The sequence below is a fragment of the Geospiza fortis genome, unplaced genomic scaffold (genome assembly GCF_000277835.1).
Source record: "Geospiza fortis unplaced genomic scaffold, GeoFor_1.0 scaffold41, whole genome shotgun sequence".
NCBI lineage: Eukaryota > Metazoa > Chordata > Aves > Passeriformes > Thraupidae > Geospiza > Geospiza fortis.
In genome coordinates, this window is record NW_005054299.1 from 1,820,215 (window position 1) to 1,844,395 (window position 24,181).

General features: G+C 34.5%; 1 protein-coding gene across 2 annotated transcripts in view; it reads right to left on the minus strand.

Annotated features, from left to right (window-relative positions):
- The window catches only part of SPATA17 (spermatogenesis associated 17), an 87,662-nt gene that overhangs the window by 53,128 nt on the left and 10,353 nt on the right, over positions 1 to 24,181 (minus strand). Inside the window, exons 4-5 of one of the 2 annotated variants that reach the window (XM_005416149.2) lie at positions 20,431 to 20,481; positions 14,729 to 14,832 (exon numbers count right to left, since the gene is read on the minus strand). In XM_005416149.2, the coding sequence (XP_005416206.1) occupies positions 14,729 to 14,832; positions 20,431 to 20,481 (155 nt within the window). The remainder of the gene's footprint in view (positions 1 to 14,728; positions 14,833 to 20,430; positions 20,482 to 24,181) is intronic. The other variant, XM_031060370.1, reaches the window with a different exon arrangement.

The window sequence follows — 24,181 nt, forward strand, 5'->3', positions numbered from 1 at the left end:
TTTATTTTATGCCTCTTTACCTTCAATGTCAGAGTGTATGATCTGTGGTTTACATATTTAATACTATTCCTTTTTGATTACAGAGCTTTCTATTCAGCTTTAGTACTCCTATCTACAACTGGTGAAATAATAATCAACAATCTTAGTACTGAGGTACTTCTTCCTAACAGTGACTATGGAAGCTTTTTGATTTAGAACACTACTGGCGATAAAAACCCACAAATAATGTCAAAGATATAGATTTGTATTGCAGAAATAATGATAATGGGATGCAAAATGTTTCCCGTTGTCATCAGTGGGAATTTATCAGGTTGCTTTGAATGAATTATTAATAATCATTACTTGCTGTAATTAAATGAAGTCTAAAATACTTGTTGAAGTTCCATGTAATTCATGATCTTTTTAGACAGTGCTTTCACAATGATCATTCCTGATTATCACCTATACTCAGTAATATTTGTACCATAATCCATGTAAAAGTTTGCAATTTTTTAAGCAGTTAGAAATAATTTTCAGCATACTTTGCAGCAGACACATTTTGTCTGTTGTTCTAAAATATCTCTATCAGGCACTATACTGCCCTGTACAGCTGTACAGAACATGCAGACAATTCTGTCCCAGGGATAATAGCTCCCAGGATGATTCCCTTCTGAGAGGCCGTACAAAATAAGTGGTATGTGGCAGTCCAAACATTGCTTGACTGGAAACATAGATATTTTAGCATAAATATAGTTTCAAGCTATTTGAACCTGAAACTTTCATCTCTTTTACCATACTTTCAAGCATTTGAAAAGGAGCAACAAAAGCAAAGAATCTAAAGCAGATAGATATGAATATACTATTTCACACATTAGCAGATTTATACTAACATGTCATGCACTGTGCAGGGGTTTCACTGCTGCCATGCAGAATAACGTGTAGAAGGATAAGTGATACTAACAACATAAACTTAACCTTCCAAATACAGCTAGAGTTCCAGATAGCTTACATGGAAATGTGTTCACTGGAAAGTTTCATGCTTGGGCTCTTCTACATGTATGCCTCCCCAGAGAAAATAAATCCAAATTCTATTAAAGTCAATAGGAAATCAGTGGAAATTAAATGATTTTTTGGATTAAATCAGTACATTTCCTGCCAGTCTTCACTTTGTTTGCAAATATGATGGGTTCATTGAGCAATCTTTTCTTGGGATATATGGGTATCATCTCTGTGACATTATGAATACTAGCTGTGATGCATGACACTCTGTGGATTCTGGACCAATTTCGCATCAGGATGAACCTTTCCTGGTTCACTGTGAAGTGGGAGAAGGCAAATTGTTTGACCTGCTTTTTTTAAGCTTCAATAAATTTTGCAGAAGAAAAAGAATTCTGTAAATGCAAAACATGTTTTAGGGTATTTGATAATCTTGCTCTATTTTTGTAAGCAATCTGTCTGTTGCATAGTTCATAGCTGGAAAAGTACTCCTTATTAAAAAACTCAAAAATTGGATAATAATTTTAGCACATAACCTTTTCTTTATCTTAAAGCCTATCTCAATATATTAACAGCATCTATTGCATCTTCCTACAAACCTGTCTTTCCATATAAGTTTAGTCCAATTAGACTTTCTTCCACACATATTTTTATGGAATAGCTGTGTAGGAGAATTATGTGGATATTTTAACAAATGTAATGTTTTATCATGGTCTGAAAATTATTAAAGAAATCAGAAGAATATCAGTGTTTACTACAGCAAGTTCAGGATGCATTTTTTTACCAAAAACATGAATATAGTGACTAACACAAAGTGTGTTGTCCTTGTCATAGAAAATGTTTAATGCTTTTGAAAATAGGGATAGGATTATCAACACATGTGCTCAAAACCCACAATTAAAAATGATCTTGTGTAACAAATCCGTTAAGTACCTACTGAATTGTTAATGATAAAATTACTTGCTCTATATAGTTCGAAAATAAAAAAATTTCATCTGACAAGGTAACTTATTGTTATTCTGATTCTTCATTATGCAGTAGGCAATGGTGTTGGTTCCTGCTATGAGATGCAAATTCAGTTGACAGTGCTCCTGCTGTCTGTATAAAGGTTAAGAATACACATATAATATTGTTCCTGGCACTTTTGGAAAGGTCTTCAAGTGATGATTTCAGTAATATACAGATTTTAATAATTCTGCATGGAACTTCATCAGTTTACAGATTCACACTGACCTATATTTATTAAGTTTATCAAACTATTGCATTCTGTTTGCATTTCCATTGGCATTCTGTGGTCCTTTGGCCAAATAATATAACAAATTTATTATATTAACTAAATGAAAGGGCATCCCATAAAAACCAATAATCAGTATAGTTGCCTAGAGTATCCAGAAAAAGTATTAAGTTATTGTGATTTTAAACAGTTCAGACACCAAATCATAAAATTCCTGCAACAGAAGCAGTAGGCAACCTTAGCATACGAGGAGATAACCTAAATGTATTTAATCTTCCTGACTATATATCATTCTCCCTGCTCAAATACAGAATATGGATGGTAAAATAAAATTAGTGAGACAATAATTTTTGGTATACCACTGCATACCATTGGATTTAACGTCATATTGGGGTAGGTGAGAATGGAATATAACCTGCCTTGATAATATTGTTTGACTTAATCAATTAAATTTAGGAAAACAATGAAATATATCTATAGACCAGCCTAGGATGTAAAAATAGTTTAGAGAACTCTGTACTTTGAAGGCAAAATTTTAACAGAATACACATACTACATACTTAAGTTAGCTATGCACCATCAGTCAGCTTGCTCATCCTCAACATTTTTCTCATGTTCTAAATGAACCCCTTCAGATTTAGCAAGCAAAACAGGTAACTCTCTTTTCCTCTCTACCATGATGTATAGTCCTGTGTGTATCCTGACAGAATTCCTTGACCAAAATATTTGATCTCAAGTCGCAGTTTGATAGATGCTCAAAGCAGCAGTCAATTATTAATGGTACAAGGTATCTTACTGCCTATTAGGTCTACCACAAATAGATGTCCAAAATTCTTACTAATTTTAAATCTGAATGTTTACATGAATTCATTCAACAAATTGTTCTTGACACTCTTTTCAAGATCTGGAGGAATATTTTTGCTCAGCAGTGGATGTCCCTGCAGTGCAGTAAACAGGAAATATGACTCCTTAATATGAAAAAATTAAAATAAATAAAGCCAATATGTAGACATATGAAAGCACCCTGTATCTCCTATTAGTATTAATTTTACAGAAAGAAATTCATAACATCTTAAAATGCCATTATAATTTGTGCATAGTAGCACATCATCTGTCCATCTCCCCTAGTCACATAGTGTACAGTGCCAATGGAATTAAGTGACACACCAGTTCCACTGTCAAGGTCCACAGTGATCAATACACGACGTTGGAAATGTGATGAACGTGGTGGTGAAGGGCACACAGTGAATGAATACCTTGTGCAGATCAGGAGATCAGGGCACAGCATGTACCAGGCGATAGGGAAGAACAGATGGATGCATCCTTCTTATCCCTCCAATTTCCACGGCTGCACAGTTACTCAAGAGAGTGCATCAGCCTTTCAAGCTACTGATTGCACAGGCAGCTTAGAACTAAAACCAGAGTGTTTTCCTAACCCACTATACAGAATCTTCTAATTAAGGTTTCAATAACTACAGAGCTTTTTCCTCACATATACTAAAAACCTAAATTGTTTCATATATAGCATCTTAAGATTATTGTATTTCCTCAAAATGTGCAAACTTCTTGCTTTAAATGCTTTTCCCTTGTGTATATATATCCTTAAGGCAAATTTGCTTTATCCTCATTGGCAGCAGAAAATGCTGTGAAGTTAAAAAATTTCTGTAAAAGGTCCAATCTAAACAATGATTTTCAGCTTAATTATTTTGATTTAATTAAACTGCAAACCCCACCTATTATGGATGTGGCATAAGAGTAACTAATCACCAAAACTTCTGTTGGCGGAGGAACCAGATCCAAGTATACTGGTTCAACTTTATTTATGCCCAGGTCTGTACTGAAAAACCTAACAGGAAAAGTGTTTTCACTCAATGTCTGTTTGCTATTGACCTCTTCATGAAAAATCAACCTGATTGATTAATTTTAATAGTGAAATTAGTATTTGGTGATTAGCTTAAACAATGAAATTAGTATTTGAGGGTAACAAAGCCGATCTGGCCCAGAATGGATAACAAAGCCCCAACACAATTTATTCTGACAGCAGTGGTCATTTCTAGCACAGTGTCAGTGTTAAGCTGCTAAGAGAGCAGTCATGCTCCTAATTTTTCCTGCAACATATAAAAGAGGATGTCTAACCACAGCCAAATACCATTGGAAGTTTTCTAGTGAATGTCATGTGAAAGTATCTGTTATCTTTTGGCACTGCAACTCCCAGAAGACTATACATGCTACCATCTGCACAGTAATAACTAGAGGAAAGATCACTGCTCTGTTTTGCTACAGTTGAGCTGTTCCCAGTACTGGAATGAACTCATTTAAGCTAACTGTTATCTCTCTGCTGCAGTGCAGTACAATGTAGACATATCTGTACTTCTTGTACTTTAATATATGGTACTCGGCAACATTTACAATATTCAACATTATGTGATTTAGAAAGCAAACATGACGTTATAGCTTCTAAAGGTCATCAGCTAAGTTGATTTTCCTTCTCAGAGTATTATGAAACAATTTGACTGAGGTCTACTCACTAACTCACATCCCTCACTTTCACATAAAAGCCTGCATACATTGATAAATAAAATGGTACACTTTGTCTATATTAAAAAGGTTTTACAACAGCAAGGCAGGGAGAGCTTTTATGTAATGACCTATTACGTATGGCAGAGCAACAATGCCAAGACTCGCAACTTCACAGTGATTTTTGTGGTACCTCATGGTTTTCTCAATTTCATATTCATGGAATGGTGTTACCACTTGAACATCTATGATGTCATTTTTATTGAAGCATAAAACATTATGAAAGACGCGGTAAATTAATAGTTTTATTACATAGCAATTGTAATCATTTTGGGAGAGATATGACACATTTTTTTTAATACAGCAGTACTACTTGTTAGTATGTGATTTCACAGCAATGGCCCATTGCCAAACTGAAAATATCAACTAGATCCCAATTTGCAGAAGTGTTAGGAAATCTTATCTCTTACTGTCTTGAAAACTTCAAATTAATCAACACCAGAAAAAAAAATCAGGCATTTTTAGTATGCCATGCAAGAAATTACACTCGGAATTGAAGTCTGTTCTCTGAAATTTTTGTTCTACCTAATAAATGAGACTACACTTAATTATAGATTTCAACATCCAATGATACATGTCTAAAGAGTACATCCAATATATTCTATAGTCTACACTCAAGCACATAAACTTCTGATGAGAGTACTAAATCTTTCCTGAGGGGCCAAACACAGTGCTGTGGGTGGTTGTGAGGCCTCCCCACCAAGTACCAGTAGGCAAATGAGTGCTGCATGCATTTGGGTGCCATGCAAGCTGAAAGAACAAATCTCTTTGTTAGCAAACAGTTCATTAATTTGACAAGAATAGAAGAGCCTGCTTGGAGAAGAGGTGGAAAATGCTGCTTTCTTGAAATACTTTGTTTCTTGATGTGGTTTGAAGGTAGCAGAAATTGTGAAGTTCAAGGTAAAACATTGGGATTTAGCTTCAGAGTCAAGGATAAACCAGTTAATGGACTCCTGCAATTATCCCTACATGGTGAAGAGTCAAAGGAATTTGAAACGGCTATAATAATAAGTAAAATTTTCTCACAGTTTAAGGAAAGTCATGCTAACAATGTGAAGAATAATGGCTTTTAAAGGAGGTATTTCAAGCAGGATTCATAGATATGAAGAAGCTCTCTCACATGATAGAAAGCATTCATACAAATGAATGCATAAACTGACAGAAGAAAAAATTTTTTTTTAATTTCCTAGTCATCATAACTGAGTTCTGATGCTTATAATTTCAAAGGACATTTGAAGGTCTGTCCAAAATGGTAATAAAATTATTTTAAGCAGAGACAACATCTTTCAATGATCCCTGTTGTTTATGTCTAGCACACTTTTCAGTCTAGTAGAGCTGAATATAACAAGAAGTAATGGTTCAAAGATAAAATGAAACTGTTTCAGTAGGGAATTATGGGACATACATTGAATACCAAAGGTAATTAACTCCTAGATTAGAATTAAAAGGGTACTTACTAAATTTTGATATATTTTGTTGTTACTAAATCAAGACTAGATTGTTCAGTCAAAGCTTAATGGACTTTTTATAGACACTGCTATAAATTGGGTATTGAAAGACACCATATTGGTGGTAGATCTGAAATCAGACAAGATCATCTGATTCCAAATAACATTGTTTTCATTATTACTAGGGAAAAAACCCCACTTTTTTGTAATTACTCACTACTGTACTAGACTGTAAAAATAGAATACAAATAGTCTTTCTGTTTTCTTGTCTGAGTGACCACTTCAGAGACTTAACTCTCCTTAGATAATAGAAAAGTCTATAATGATTTAGAGAATCAAAAAACAACTAAGACAATTTTTTTATCCTCTTTTTTCCCCATTTTGGACACTTTTTCTTTAAAACAAAACAAAAATGTGCTCATAAGATACTGTATACTGCTTTTTATCTCATGCAATTCTATGATATCTCATGGGACATTATAGGATACACCAATATAAAGCAAAGGACTGTAATTTTCGACTGTAAAAAAAACCTGAAATGCCAAAGAAAGATCAATAAGCCTTCACATCCTCAGACAAAAACTAAACCATGAACTTGGAAAAAAGCAGTGCATAGTCACCACACTTCCAATAACAAAAACCACTGAGATGTGGCTCATTTTAAAGGTCTTCATTGCTGTAGTTTCTATCTCTCTGACATAAATGGGTAATGATAAAGGGAGTCTAATCTCAAAAGCCTTTCATTGGGTACAGAAGTGCCAAAGAACACTATTTTGTTTGGTCTTCCTTAACATTCTGATATCTCTGAGCATTTTGCTGAATTGTGAGTGATGCTACTTATTTGATAGAGTTATGAAGTATGGGAACAGTAACTGACAACTTTCTAGCAGCACTCAGACACAGGATTTTACATTATGATTAAAAAACAAAATAATGATGTTAGGTCAAATAGGCTGTTGTGTGCCAACTAAGGAAAAAAACATTCCTGTCTTTCGATTTTGATTTTGGTTTGTGTTGTTTTGTTTTGTTTTTTGCTGGGTTTTTTTTTTTTTTGTTTGGTTTGGTTTGGTTTTTGTTTCTTTGGAGACCTCAAAAATAAGCTACATTATAGCATGGTCTGGAAAATACACATGTAAATTAAGTATTCAGTGATGTACCTACAGATAAACTCACATATGAGCTGGAATACTTGGATAGCACAGAGCAACTTAGTTATATAATTGTATATAAAGTGCTTCTACAAATAAATTAAATATCCAATTTTCTTATGTAACACCTAAATCAATGCATTTAAATGTTATGCTTCATTATTAAACTGAAAATAGCCCAACAAAAAGAACCATCACCTTATTTTAATAACAATAGAAATGCTTAAGTGAGTTGAGTTAATGGCACATAATATTTGTCATACTTCTAATGACCTAAACAGCTGAAGTGACTATGGCACATGAAAAATATTTATATACTTCTTTCAGGAGTCTTTAGTCTTCAAGTGGTAGAGCCCTTGCCTGATAACCTCGTATAGCCTGTATATAGATGGCCTGTCATGTCTCTACAATTAGATAAACCAGAACTGTTATAATGTAATCAGTTACAACCTGAAAATTATATTTTGAAAATCAAGTTTATTAATATGTAATCTTTAGGTAATCATATTTATCCTCCTAATTTACACAATATTTATGATAGTCCACATGTCCTTGAAATAGGGAACAGGGACACTACACTATGAAAAAGTGGTCTAGCTGCTGGAGTTCATAAATTTTGTTCAGCTTTGGATGAGTTCAAAGAATTGCCATGTAAGAAAAGCCTTACAGAGGGAATTTATCTGATTATGGCAGTAATAATTACCCAGCTGTTTATTGCAGATAGAGAAATAATTCATGTAGGCAATAGGCCGTGGTGGCAATGACACTCTGCATTTAGTAAATATGCAAACTGTTCATTTCTAATTAACCAAGCTAGAGGATGCCCTTATTAAATGTATAAACTAAAAGTGCCTTCCTGACAAGTGATGAATTGTTACATTGCACAAACTCTTGCCACAGAATTACTGGAGTGAACTTGGGGCTTAACTTCATTAAGAGATCTTGTGGGATAGTTAAATGAGGATGGACAGCATAACAAGACCTACCTGACAGTCAATGATATGTCAGAGCTTAATGAAACTGTACCTCTTCCCCTTTTCAACTTATTTTACAGTGAAGATTCTTCGTCAGACAAAACAGAAGACTGTGAAGTCTGTCTCTGCGAGACAGTTTAAAAGGCCATGATTAGTCAGTCTTCGTCCACAGAAAAATTTGTATGAGCTGTCAGTAATTCTAACACACCTCTTACAAAATAAAATATCTACAGCACCTTCAAAGCTCACAGGTACAGAAGTATTGTTATCCTACAATATTGTGTTGTCACACCTGTTTTATTCATCAAAACTAATTATCTACACCAGAGACTATTTGGTCCAATGAGTGTACACAGTGATCTCAGATTTCTTCCTACATAGTCAGATTCAAAACCAAAATTTCTTTGGATGCAAATGAAACAAAGTTTCATGTTTAATCTCTTAAACATGAAACTAAATACACCATTGTATTTAGTGCTATATAAAAATACAGAGAAAATTCTGACTTCATGTCATTGAAGACTTCAGTCTAAGCAGCTACTTATGCTACTTACAGTATTCATGTTTACTGCAAAACTTCAACTATTTACACAGAACTACTAAAAACATGGTAAAGGCTGCTTCCACTCCTTGCTCAAAAAAGACAGGGACAGAATAAACCTCATGAGGGATGTGAGCTGAATCTGTGTTGGAAATTCAGCTTCCTACGTAAACATAATGGTTCCTACCTTAACCTCTCTGTATTCAGAAAGTGTTTTCCCATGGAGTTAAAACAGGCCATTGACTGCTCTACAACTTTAGACACTTCATTTCAATTTCATTATCAACTCCAAAAGCTCATTTTTTATATCTTACCTATCCTAACAGCAACAGGTTTTTCTCTACAGAAGTACTCCAGGATCCTCAATAAATTGCAGTTTTAAGATTCCTAGAAATCTAGCAGTTATGCCTAAAATCCTCTGGAAAAGGCATGGATGTCTTAAATTATGTGACCTACCAATCCAGATTAATATTTAAATATGAGAAAGCATACTTGGCACTTGTCTCTCTTTCTGAGGCTCGCAGAGAAAGCTGATAGGGTAAGCTTACATCCAGAAAATTCAAATTACAGGTAAGTAAGTTAAAAAGCATAATGTATTTCCTCTCCATATCTTTGAAGACAAGTGAAAAAAGATGGGTTGAAGACAATGTAGTTAATTAAACATCAAGTGAAAGACAACATTACAAAAATGAGGGTTTTATTGTTGCAAGAATTCTAAGGAGCTGTCTGAAAGGCTTTGGCACTAATTGAAAATAGACTACAGAATCAATTGCTTCTGCAGTCAATTATGAGGAACACTTTAATTGAATTATAAGACAATATATACATTCTTCAAAACACTTTAACACTTGAAAAAATGGCCAGCACCTGGACTTATCATTATCAAAAAGGAACTGATGGGTGGAGGCTGAGAGAGTTCTCCTCATATTACTGTGACAAAGAACAATTTATTTCAAGCCCACTCCATGGAAAATAGCTGTACCTCAAAAGTTTTAAGAAGCCAAGTACTTGCCATGTTAGAAAATACACTACAGAAATGGTACTGTAATCTAGAATAAGACAGACAATCTTACTTTTTTTCCATACTGCATTCTCAGGCATATTTACAGAACAGCTAAACATTCGATTAGATCACCAGCAACATGTAAGTACTCTTTCGTTTCACTCTTCATTAGGGTTATAAAAAATCAAGCTGCACAAATGGTTCATGAATACACATATTGCCAAAGAAGTGATTTTTATCGCTTTGTATTATCCATTTCCTGACGTGTCTTGAAGACCTGGAGGTTTTTATGATGACTGTGAAACTAAATCTGCTGATAGAACAGCTAGTCAAACTTGGATCAAAGCCATACTCTGCAGGGCCACTCACTACTAATGCCAACAATGGAAAGAATAATTTGGTGTTGATCTTGCAAGTGTGTGAAATTCCTGATTTATAAACTCAACAATGTTTACATAAACTATGATGCTTATTAAAGGTAGACTCAGGCCTTAGTTTGCTACCCTTAAGTCAGTGTTTATTCAGCAGCCAAGAAAGCTGAACTACCTGCCTTGATTACATAAGAACCTCAATGCCAGTACTTTGCCGCTGCTTTGTTGGTTTTCTGATACTGCTTTCTTTACTCAGTTCTGTGCCTAGGGAAAAATTTAAGTGGTGCCATTCATCAGTAAATGGACCAATACATCCCAAAATCTTATCTCTACTTGCACACCTGACATGTAGCAAAGTTCCTGTACTATAGTTTTTAAAGGCCAGTGTGTAGATAACCTCAGGCAAAGAACTGCAAGTTAATCACACAGTTGGGCAACTGACATCATCCATAAATTCTTCAGATATAATGGCACCAGCATGCTAATTTATGAACTGATGTCCATTTGCTTACCATGGACTGGAAACTGTTTCACATAAAACAAAATTCTAATGCATCATATGGAGTTATAGCCTATGCTAATTGCTTCTGGCATATTTCCCCTTGTAACTATTTAGCCAGCTCTTGGAGATGGTAAATGCAGCTTTAAGAATGTTTCAAAAGAAACTATTTTTCCTTAAAATTAAATACCCTAACTGCACTGAGAAGTAATGAAATTTACTTTAATGCATATATTTATGAATTAAACCATCCAACTAATCTATATTGAGATAGAATAAAGTATATATTGTTACTTAAATAAAAATGGATGCTACAGATGAGGATTTATTACTAAAATCTAAATAACAAAATATAGTAAAATAAATATTTAAGAGCAAGGTTCTTACTTGCTTCATTAACAACTTCCTATATCTTTTAGGTAAAAGAGAACTCAGGACTAATTTCATCACTACACTGAAGCTAAACTGTACAAATGTTAAAAGACTGAGTATGTCCTTATGTAGACAGAGTTTAGGGTTCAAATTTGTTATTTTTGATCTCTGAAGGGAGTTTTTCAAGCACTTCTCAACGTAACTACCAGGGACTTTACTGGGGACACCATCATCCATCAGATCTAGTGGTTCTGTAGCAGTGGGAAGTAATAGGAATGCTGGAGGAATTTAGCCAATCTGGGAGCTAAAGCTGAGAGTTATCTTCAGTTTGTACAAAGGCAGTGCCTTAAGTCTGTTAAGTTTAACAGTGCCATAACCAGTCTGTTAAGTGAGTGGAAACTCACACATAATATGACTATTATTATTTAATTATATTTTAGGTCAATTTCTGTTAAATCAATTTCTGTTAAACTTAATTACATTCCTCTATGGCTTTAAACTGGGGCAGCTTCTATTAAGTTTACTTTCTCCTGGGGTTTTCACACTAAAGACAAATGATAAAGGTCTGGTTACTAAATGAGGGCAGCTATTAAATAAGGACAGTTTGTATTAAAGCTGAATGGTAAAGATGTGGCTACTGGTTGAGAAACCACTTAGTACAACAAATGCCCTTTATTTAAAAAAAATAGTGTAAAGAAGGAATGAGAAGAAAATGAACTTTGGTCAATAACTCTTATTCTTACAAGAAACTTAACAGAATGTCCATAGCTTCATGAGAACTTCCTCTGAAGTTTCTCTTAGAAATGAGTGAGGGATGATTTGATATAGGCTCCTCCTTAATGAAAAAGGAGAAAATTAGGTACAAATCCTGGCTCTGGAGTCCAAAAGATGGAAGGACTTGCAATGTGATTTTAGATAGGTGTTAACAAATAAAAATTCTGCCAGTGTTACTCTAGAATACATAAGACAGAGAACTGTACAGTGTAATTCAACTCAAAATTACATTATAATTCTAGAAAGAACAAACTGTAAACAAATTTTTGAAATTAAAAATATCTTCTGCTTTCTTTGTGCGATAGGCAGGGGCCAGTTTCATGTGCATTGCGTCATGTTCCACGTTGTGCTGCTTTATGGAGTTCTAGAGATGTGAAATACTCAAAGGCAGTCTAATCTGAGTGCACAAGTGTATCAATCACTCTGTCCCTCAACAAGTAAATTTCCATAATTTGACATTTTAATAAAACCCAGCAATTGCATAAATGCATTCCTTCTATTTCTGACAATTCCTCTTGTTTTTTACAATGCACAGTTGCAATAATTTTTATATGCAAAAATGTTTATGAACAGTGAGGTTATACTTGTCCAGAGCCAATGTGATGGCTAATGAAAATATGAGGAGAATCTTTCCTCTACCTGGCTCAATATTCCACATAAGAAACACAGTGGGCCACCTTGGGGCCAAAGTAGTTGGCAGCAACTTAGCCCAATGACAGGAAAAATCTGTTTGGCCGAGGGCCTACACCTAATCCTCACTAAACATCTGTTAGATTTCATAAGAAGAATGTTGAAGGTGATATACATGTTAGTTTTCAAATGTACCCCAGTAAAGGGATTACTGCAGTGATTCTTGATTGCTCTTGGCAACTCATGTGTTTTAAAAATTGAAACAATAATAGGATCCATTTGTCCAAATTAGCTCAACAATTAATTTTAAACTTTTTTAAACTGAAAATACGGATTTTTTTTCACCTGAAAGACATGTATTTCTGTGAACTCTGGAATAAAGGACTCAAATTAGCAAAATATCAATATATTAGTTGCCAGATAAGAGCTCACACGACCAACTTTGACATATTTTGATGTACCTGATGTCAAACTGCTCATCTTACCTGTTAAAGAGCACAAAAGTATTTTTTGGTTAAAATATCTATGCAGTGTGTAGGCTTTATGGTTTTCAATGGTTTTTAACCTAAACTAAATACTAGGGAATTTGATCAACATGTCAAAGTACTGAAAAGCAAATAATTTTGTAGTCTTCCAAAGTAAGGTATACCCAGAAGAGATCTATAGTGGGTGTGGGGAAATAAAATACAAAGCTCCAACCAATCCACGTTCACAGTGAAACAGGAATGCCACTTGCTATCTTGTTTTGTTGGCACATATCAAAGGTCCATCTAAGTAACAAGTTATGAGACATGGTCTAGGTTTAGGCAGGAAATGAAGAGTGATAGAATGATTATGAACAGACAAGCAGGTTCTGTTTTTGCAGTCCATCCAGTGATACGGATTTTAAACCAGAGATGGTTTATGGCCTCACTTATTTTCCAAGATTTAGTCTCGTCTTCCTAGGATTCTACCTTTTCAAGAAGAGAGAATATGTCAAAGATTTCAGATCAAGACACCATTGAAGCTATAACAGAATGTTTAAGTCTGGCTTTGCTGAGTTGTGACCTAACTTTCTGCACAGAATACACTTAAATGAATAATAATGAGAGATCAGAGGTAGGTGACTATCAGTATGGTTCATTATAGGTAACAATGTAATGCACAAGAAATAATGTTATGAAAAAGATGAAGTAGTACCAGCTGTACTGTGGAAGAAAAATATACTTATTAACCAGCATAAAAGAAGCTGGATAATCCTGAGTTTTTTCATGTATAACTTGCATATACTGCTTTATGTAGCAGTCTGTGCCATGTGATTTAGACAAGATTTCTAGAAATACTGGTTTACTAGACTCCCTTATATTTCTGTGCTTGAGAAAGCAAAGATTTGTCTCAGACGCTCTGAATGGCAGACACTGCATGGATTTTGTCCAACAGCTTTCATTTACACTGAGCGAGTAATGACCTTGGTCACCCAGCATTTCATCTGTTTCCACTGTTATCTGAGTAATGGTCATGGATCAGGATATCAAATCCACTACAGGGAAATATCTCTATTTTAGAGAGGTTTCAGCTTAAATACAGGGAAAGACAACAGATGTATAGGAGAAATAGAGTAACAAAATAGAGCAAGAAAAGTTCTAGACAGAAACCTGACAGGCTGTTGGTTCTCTTCTGTAACTATGAAAAGGATCTGCTTTACTGTATCCACACCAATATCTTTACCAATTAATATTCATAGGATTGCTCATGCATGAAACTTAAATCCAGATTTGCCCTTGCATTTATTGTCAATAATCCATATTCAAAACAAATTATAAAAAGAAAATTTTGGTTAGCTTGTGTATACTGGGGAAAATAATCTAGTTCAACAAATCCTATTTAAGGCATAATAACCTACGAGTTCTGAGCATAAGTGAAGAGCCAAATCTATTTTTCTTACACTAGTACAAACCCAGAGCACAGCACACCTAATGAATTCAGAGAAATTATTCTGAATTCATAACAGTGTAAATGAGAACAGAATGTGGTGCAACATGAATAGGCATAGGATAAAGAGAATGATAACTGATAGATATATATATATTTGATAATGGAGGGGACCCTACACTCAAAGAAATAGTTTAATTAGTGCCACAAACTTTCTACAAATAAAGGAAGAGTAAATGAATGCTTTACCACATGGAGCTTTTATCTTTACCTGACTAGCTCGTTATTCACAGAAACAGCTTTCAGGTATTTCTTCAGTGCATAAAAATTATGGATATACTTCCGAACGTAATAGCCTCGCCATGTTTTCTGGATCTGGAGGAAATAAATACTCTCTTAGTATATTTCAAATCAAAAGTTTGCATGCATATCACATATATGTACTAGATCCCAAGTACCTCTTTCCTTAAAAGTGATATCAAGTAGAAGCACTGATAAATTTCAATGAAGAAATTAGTGTAGGTTGTAACATATTGTAGCACTGAGTCACCCCTTCACCAACTTCTCCTGCTACACTTTCACCTTTGTGCTCTGCAAAGGTCTAAACTGAATAAAAGCCTTCCCAGGAACTCAGTGAATCAGACTTTCTGGAAAGTTCATTTATAAATTGCAGTTCTTTCATATCCAATGTAAAATGATTCATGTCTATTTGTTCCACATTAGTTTAATTCTTCTCAAGAAATACTATTCTCTTGAATAACAGAAAAAGCCTAACCTAGAGAAAGCCTAACCTGGAGAAGAAAAGCTCTTTATCTGTAGCTAGTTATAAAGTTGTATTATGAATAGAAATTAGGTAGCATCCTCCAACAAAAAGGGTAAATATTTTGGTGCATTTTGAAAAGCATCATTTGGAAAAAAAAATACAAAGAAAAAAATAAAAGGGGAGGAAAAAAATACTTAGTCTACCCAGCTTTCCCCAAGAACTGATTTAAACTGAAGGTTTAAATGTTTTTAAACCTTCTGATACCTCAAAATTCTAATCATGATGTTTCTGAAATCATTACCTGTTTACCAGCTACCTGCTTTTTGGCATGGCAAAGTGAGCATTAAGAATAGACAATTAAGCATTGGAATGGGCTGCCCAGGAAGGTGGTGGAGCCACCATCCCTGAAAGAGTTTGAGAAACAAATGAACATGGCACTTAGTGCCATGGTCAAGTTGACAAGGTGGTGAGCAGTCAAAGGTTGGACTCAATGACTTTAGAGGCCTTTCACAACCTAAATGATTCTGCTATTCTGTAATTAGGTAAAAAGCTAGCAGGACTGCCATTTGTTGAGTTATATTTATCCCTATGCCATGACATGTAGAGCGGAAAGATGTAACTTGCTCTATTCAGTCATGCTGAGGGCTGCTCTTGCTCCTGATTCTCCTCGCCATAAGAGGTCATGTACTCTGGATGTCTACATCTGAAAAACAGAGTAACCATCTTTTCCTCTCTTCTCAGGGTCTAGCTCCTCCATATTTAAATCCTTCCATCCTTGAACTTATTATTAATTTTCCTGCAAAATATTCTTTACTTCATTGCATTTTGTCTCCTTTTTTCTCAATTTTTTTTCTACTTTAATATCCCATTTTCTATCTTCTAGTCTGCAGTAGCTTCATTTGACATCCATCTCTTTGACCTTTATAGTTTTGAAATCTTAACAGACATAACAGGTAAAAAGCAGAATTTACATTTAAAGAGCAAGAAGTTGGAGGTTTTACTATCCAGAAGCAAGTATCATCTGTATCCCCTTATCTAAATGCATGGAAAAGTAAAATGTTGCAATGTACTCCTTCTCCTGTGGGCCCCTAGCTACCAGACTTTTCAAGAACCTATACACTTCATTGTATCTATAAGGAACTTTTTTTTCTTTACATCAACCTTTCTCTTTCCAGAACCAAGGGATGACTTTTTAAGTGGAGTGAAACCCATGTTTGTACTATTTGTCTTTTTTTCTTAGCCTACCCCTTTCTAAATAAGCACTTTTTAAAAAAGATAAAAAGGGGAAGGAAAACAATGTCATGGCTTTTGTGTTTGATTCAGGAAGAAGGCAAATTTCAAAAAGCTGCCAATTGCCCAGATTATCAGTAACCATTGCACCCAGTAATTTCAGAATATTTATCATCAAGTCTTGGGAGTGCTCTTCAGTAACAGGCAAAACTCTCTCTTCTCCTGCCAGTTCCAGCACAGTCCAATTCTGTACCACTGTGACAATTGACAAAAGTATGCAATTTTTCCACCTCCAGACTTTTACCGGAGCCATCTAAAATGACACCAACTAACGTAGGGCTGAAAATTTCATACTTTGGCACCAATTTGCATTCTCAAACCCCCAGACACTATTCTTCAAAATAAAAAGCAACATTTGGCCTCAACTGATGGCACCTTGCGGTACAGTTATAATTATCCTTTTATGTGAGATTTAACAAGAGAATAAGAATCACAGAAAAGCTTTCAGTAATTCTTTGAGGTATGTGTTAGTTATTAAGAATAACAAAATATTAACTTCCAGTGTTAAAATGTTCTTCTATTTCCCCTTTGTGCATCAGCATGGATTTTCCTCCCTTCCCAAATAAGACTTGAAACGAATTTCAAAAGTTGTATTTTTTTTTACCTACATGTTACTATTTGTTTTTGAATGGCTTTGTTTGGTTTTGAGGTTTTTTGGGGTTTTTTTGGTTGGTTTTTTGTTGTTGTTGTTATTTTGTTTCATTTTGTTTTTGTGGTTTTTGGTTTTGTTTTTTGGTTTGGTTTGGTTTGGGTTTGGGTTTTTATGGTTTTGGTTTTTGGGCTTTTTTGGGATTTTTTTGTAAGTGAAAGGGGTTTGGACTTCTCTATATATATGTAATATGAACAAATAGGAGTTCTGGGAACAAGAAAGGTTTTGGACATGCTGCTTTGCACAAGGTGATAGCAAATTTCATATCCTTTGCAACACTACTTTCTCATACACAAGCTTATTGGGTTAAAAAGGAATAGAGAAAGAGCAGAGAATGAGTATGCCTTTAGAGATCTGGGATTAAGCAAAATCCTTTGCATGTGAATAAGGATCTTAGCTTTATTTTTCTGTTTGGCTTCAAAATTTCTCAACAAGAGCAACTTGGCTCCCATATAGCCATGTGCTCATTAATGCAGGATTATGGTCCCTTTGAAACTCTTTCCGACAGTCTTCACCTCACAGTTATAAATGCAGAACTGGATATTTCTGGGTTAAAGGATCAAAACTCAAACTGAAAGACAAAAGGCTCAAATAGTATAAAGCTATAATTACCTCCAATGGGCTCAGTGTACCAATTAAATGCTGCACTCTACCTTTATTTACACCACTTTCTGTTTAGAATGAACTCACTGATTTCAGCTGAATGAAACCTAAGTAAGAAAAACTGCATTGTCTCAGATTATTTTATGCCTGATTTCTGTTTCCCTAATACTGTTAGTCAGTAATCCCAAAACTGAAGATTAATCTTTTTAGAAAAGACCATTTTTTAAAAACCTTCTGAGGATGCTCATATTTTCAATTTGAAAGTTCTAAATTTTTGCTTTTATAAAGAAGTATAATGTTATGACTGCATTTCTTTTTAATTCCAAGGTGAACGTTTAAAAAATTCTTGAAAAAGAAGAGACAAGTGTGTGTATGCCCTTCAAAGTAATTAGCAAGTTTCAACAATGATTGGTACAAAACAATTATTGTCATTGATCAGCACTGAACAGATAATTTTAAACAAAGTCATTGTGTGCTCAGCAGATTACAGCTTGTTAACGGGCAAGTTCTAAATGACCTCTTAAGCTAGTCAAATCAATGATGCATATTCCTCATTAAGTAACATCAAAATGTAAGTGGTCTTATAAATAATGTTTATTTTAAGCACTAAAACAAATGGCAAAACCTTGATATATCAAAAGCCATCTGCTCGTGGAATTTTTTTTTTTGCCATAGGATTATTTTTGTTGCTGCAAATTTACAGGAACCTTAAATCTTCTAAGAGAGAGAATCATATTTTGCCTCAAAACTGAAACTGATTTAAACAAGATCTCTGATTTCATTTTAAAAGGTTAAACTGATACCTCTGATTACAACCAAATGCAATCCAGAAGGACAAGATATGTAGACTGGCTTCAAAACTATGAGCATGTGTATGCTATCTAAAGAGTGACTATAAACTGAAATAAATAGTCAATAACACCATCAGACAAAACAAAGTGGTTAAATAGAAAAACATACACAGTTATAGTTTTAGAACACTGAGTTATATTAATCATGAATCAAGCTCATGATGAGTGAATATAAGGAACTGTTGGCTTAGGAAGCCTGAAGTTTGAGCACACATGATCTGTGCAGAAATGCAACAGGCCTGATTTGCTATTGGACCTTGGTTAGCTCTTCAAGAAACACAGGACAGAGAAAAACACAAAAGCATTCAGCGCTTCAGACTAGTAGCATTTAAAGTCTCCTCTGCAGATATGGCTGCACCAGATTTAGATAGAGGAAAATCAGATTCTGACATTTGCAACTAAATAAAGATCTGTTCTATTGTTTTCTACTGATTTAAATTTCCATTAAAGAAAAGGACATGACTGAAAAAATGGTACTTTGAAGATTTATATCACCTAATGATTCAACATTATATTTCCATTACAAATGAATGGGAACACATTCAATTTCTTTTAAAAATGAAAGAACAAATGCAAAACTCCATTTGACTAGAATACATAATTACCTCTGAAATTTGGTCTTCAAATATCTTCTGGAAGTACAGAGGCAACTTTTAAGAGCTGGCTTATATCTTATGTTTTCTCACTGATCTCAGCTGCATGAGTAAATATAATTTATCCACTGCGGAATACTTTCAAACTAGCTAAGTAAGGAATGAACTATAACAACAACAAAAAGGTACATTTGTGAGGTATTAAACTGCTGTTAAATACTTTCAGTTCTTTAACATGCACCAAATGTAAGATTCTACTTTGTGCATTTGAGAGAACTAGAACTAAGCAAAACACCTGATGAGTACAGGTCTCTTGACTTTGAGTCATTCTGGACTCAGAGAGGCCACAAAATTAAAATCCATCCCAAGAATCTTCTTACTCTACACAATTTTCCCTGCGTTAATCCCTGGGTTAATCTCCATTGTCACCATATTACTACATTTGGTAGAATTCAAAAGGTAAGGTGCCTGGCTTAAAAAGATTCAGGCTTCTAAAGTAAAGCAGTTTTATATCACAAAATGAAAAAAAGAAGCAACATAAAAAGACTTAATCACAAAAATTATTTTGTTTTCCCCATATTTGTTTTACTTATTTGTTCAAGTGCAGTTTCAAAGTTCAGGAAAAAAAGCTAGTTTCTAGTTAAATATGTTTTGCAGTTTCACACCCAACAAACTTCATTTGCTGTAGATCCATTGAAGTTCAAGGTCTGTTTATACACTTCTTCATCTAGCAAAATTCACTCTTAATATCATCAATAAGTTCAGTTCCACCTCTGCATTTAAGCAATGAAATTGTCCTGTGCTCTCTAACTCTTGAGATCCAATACAGTGAAGAGAAAAAGCACAGCCACATTAACAAGCTTAAAAGCCCTGTAGTTTGTCAGAATTGCAAATATATGTCTACTTTTGCAGAACAAATGTTCTTACATTTGTAAGAACACTGGTAGATAGAATGTTGGGGGGTTTTATCAGTATCATACGTGATAAGGTCCAGTGGACATTTAAATGGGGCAAGACTCATTAATGCACCTCAAATTCAGCTACAGTTTTCAAATACAATCCTGACGACTCAGTGAAACTTTAATTTTTAACTATGTACTATTTCCTGCTGTTGCCATCAGCATATCAATCAAGTGTATATTATTCTGCTTTGCTCATTTTATTAAAAGCAAATTCGGAGCACAATTGACTTTTCATTTGTTTAACAAGTGAAGAAATATTTACCCTGACAGCCATTTCATTGTAGAATTTCTCCTTTTTAATAAAATATGCTCTCTGTGAATAAAAAAAAAAAAAAAGATGGCACATATTTCAGTTACACAAAGACAGTCCTGCTATTTTTACATATAAAAGATAAGAATCTTTATACATAATACATAATAAGAGTTCTAGGCTAAGAGAGAATAAAATCAAACTTTGTATTGAAGAGATAGGCTTCCTAATACATAATGCAGGCTTAACCAGAAAAATCTATGGTAGTCAAACTAGGAGCTAATGGAGATATATGATCATAAAATGCTCTCCGCTGAGTTTGATAATCAATGGTGCTCTACTGAGAGTAGAATAACAAAGCAGAAATATTCACAAGTGCTGGTGACATGTAGTATTGTATGATTTATTCACTGGGGTTCTTTTAGCCAAAACTCACAGAAACATAAAAGGAATTCATATTTCAAGATGTCTGGTTTAATGAAAAATTCAGAGAAATGCTGTCTTCAGTCGAAATCGTTCAAGGATACGGATGCAGTGATGGAGCAAAATTGTGCCTTCCAACCATCTGTACTAAATGTTATGTACTTAGCTGCCTCCCGAGTAATCGTTGGGAATTTTGTTTCATTTAATATGCATTTTAACATCATAAAATCATAAATACAATGATACCATGTTACAGTGAATCCCCTGATATAGAAAACATTTCCTGAAGTCCTGGTTTCCTTCCAATAAAGTAGAATTCCTCTCATAGTGAACGAATCCCCTATTATACTAAGCAATCACTTGGCAGCATAGGTTATTTTAATGGATACATCACTTTAAACTAAGCTTTCACATCTGTTCCGCCCTCTAATTACAAATGCAAAATGAACATAATTCACAATTGTATCATAAAAAGTAAAATATAAGTACTTTGAATGCAAGAGTATGTCCTTTATTTAGCACAACATGCAGCTTTTATGTGTTTCTCATGTTTTAGACACAAATCAAAGGCAAAAGTGCTTTCCCCTGATATAGTGATTTTCTCCCCCATGGCAAACAGGAATTCACTATAAAAGGGTTTCACTGTAATTAGTGTTATTTGAATTGCCTAGTCTGATCCAAAGCAAATTGTCTGTGGAGAGCAGCAGGACTGGATTATTTATCAACAGTCTGGGCAATTAAGAAACAGTTGGCTGCAATATGTTATTTACAAATGAACACAATGATGCTACTTCATTTTAAATTCTCTTTCTTCATTACATTAAGCAAGGCATAATTCCTGCAGTTTAATTAAGGTGCATTTTAAATGCTCACTTTAATATCATACCAATCTACTAATAATGGAAACAGTACAAAAGATATTTCTTATATGAAAGCAAATTGCGGAATTGTTAAAGTTCGAAGAAGTTTCACATGTACGTGTGGATGTGCATACATACACATAAATATATACATATATATATGTATTCAAGGGAAAATCTACCCCAAATGTACAAATTAGAATAAATAATGGACTGTCTCTCTCCCCTTTATTCTCCATAGGTATTTACTGAGTGATACTAACTGTAGATAGCTAATAATGGACTGAAATAATGGCTGCCTGACTTAAGTATATCCCTAAACTGCTTGATTAAATTGATACAATTTTGGGTTGCAGCTCATCTTTTCTTTCTTTGGAAGGGAACGTAAGAGTTATCACACTACCAAATAGATAAAATACATTTTAATGGAAGCTTAAAATGTTCCTCAGCTTAAAAACATTCATCAGATTTCTGTCCATCAGTGATTAAACAAAACCATTTTGCACCTTTTTGTTTATTCTTCTCATATTTGAAAGTTGAGCACTTAGGTCTGAATGCATCCCATTTGACTGAAGAACATAATAAATTAGACACCTTACATCATTAATGCTCTTTATATAATCCATACTGAGAGATAATGTGGGACCACTTTGACTCTGAGCTTGGCCAAGTATTGAAGAATTTCCTTTACTACTTACAAAAACAGTCAATGGCAACTAAGGTCTGATCTTGCACACCCCACATTCCTCACACTAAGGTATGAGGAATCCAAGCCTTACCCTACCACCACTTAAGATGGTCACCCAAAACAAGAAATAAGCTCTAAATTACAAGTCTCTCCAATGGAGAACTGCTCATGCAACTGTCCTTCAACTTTATTCTTGCACCAAAAGCCAAAGGCTGTGTCACCATCTAGGTTCTTTTGCAAATGTATTTGCCCTCTGTTTTCTAATCCTGATTCAAAAATTCCGCTATTACAAATGATAGAGAAGGTGTTCATTGCTATTCCCAAAAACAATGTGTCATAATTTAGTGTCATAATTTAGTGCTTCAACACAAGTCTACATTTATGTGCTCTCCTAATAAGCAAAAGATTCTTTCCAGAACTGGGGCTTGCTTGTCCAGAAGACACTTTTCTTATGTTTAAGTGGAATTTCATGCAGTTCAGCCCATGCCCTATGGATTGCCCCTCTTTTTTGCACTAAGCGCCAATTCAAACGTGACACTGCCTCGTTGACTCTCTGGAAAGAATTACTTCCCCATCTCATCCATGTGCTATCTCTACTTCTGAGCCAGGATGTCTTTGTCATGAATTCTGACATTAATATACAGGCCTTCCTACCAGCTTACCTTAAGTGTAGGTTTTCAAAACATATTTGAAGCCTTGTATACACAAACTTTTGTATACTCTCTCATTTTGTATTTAAAAACATGTATGGGGATCATCTACAAATGTACTCTGACTGGTGTCTTTAGTTTTAAAGAGTTAATACAAAATGACAAATTCAAAGAATTTGAGGAACCAGGGATCTGACTGAGTCTGAGAATGAGATCGAGGTTGAGAGAAGGAAGCAACACATGGTTGAAATTGTGAATGTGATCATGGTGTATTTTGGGGGGTTTTGTAGAGCAAATAGGTATTTGCCTAATTCCTATTGGACTGGAACTATTTAAAACTGGTTATTGACTTGAAGCTAAATCACTTAGGGTGGTGCCAAACTACATAACATAAAATATTCACTTTTCTCAACTGCATCTCCTTCCAAAGTAAACTGAAAATATGGCCATTATGCATACCAGCTTAATATAATAATGAAATGTTACAATTTCCCTTGTTTTAGCAAATGCTTCCTTGGCATTGAGAAAATAGTAATAAAGAAACAATGATACATAGTTTGTTTCATATTCTGGTGTTTGCCTGGTTCTAAAATTCATACCTTCCTGCAGGTCATGCAAACTTTCAGAATCCAACACAATCAATGTAACCAAGTTGTTAAGAAAACTGTAGGAGAGCAGTTCTTAATTTTAGCTTGAGATTAATTAGGAAACAAAGCTTTATATCAAATCACTTTTATTTAGAATAGAAAGGCACATAACTTTAATCATATAAATGCCATCAATAGTTGCAAGTTTTTTTTGGTTTTTTTACCAAATATATCTCTTAACAATCAAAGGAAGAGGCTCTGGAGGAGAAGCAAATGAAATACTAGTGGTGATGCACATATGAACAGCCAATCTGATGAGCCTCAGCCTTTGTTATTTTCCGCATCAGTACCATTCACATTTCACAATTTTGAATACAATCATTAAAGTGATTTATTATCAAGCAATCATGGGCATTTTGTGCATATGCTTTGCCTTGTTTGCTGGCAGCAGATACCAATCCAATCATTATCAGCAGACAAATTTTAAAGTGACCAGTGTATTTAAGGAACTATCATGCCAAATGCGTCGTCTTTCATAGTCAGGAGTCATTACAA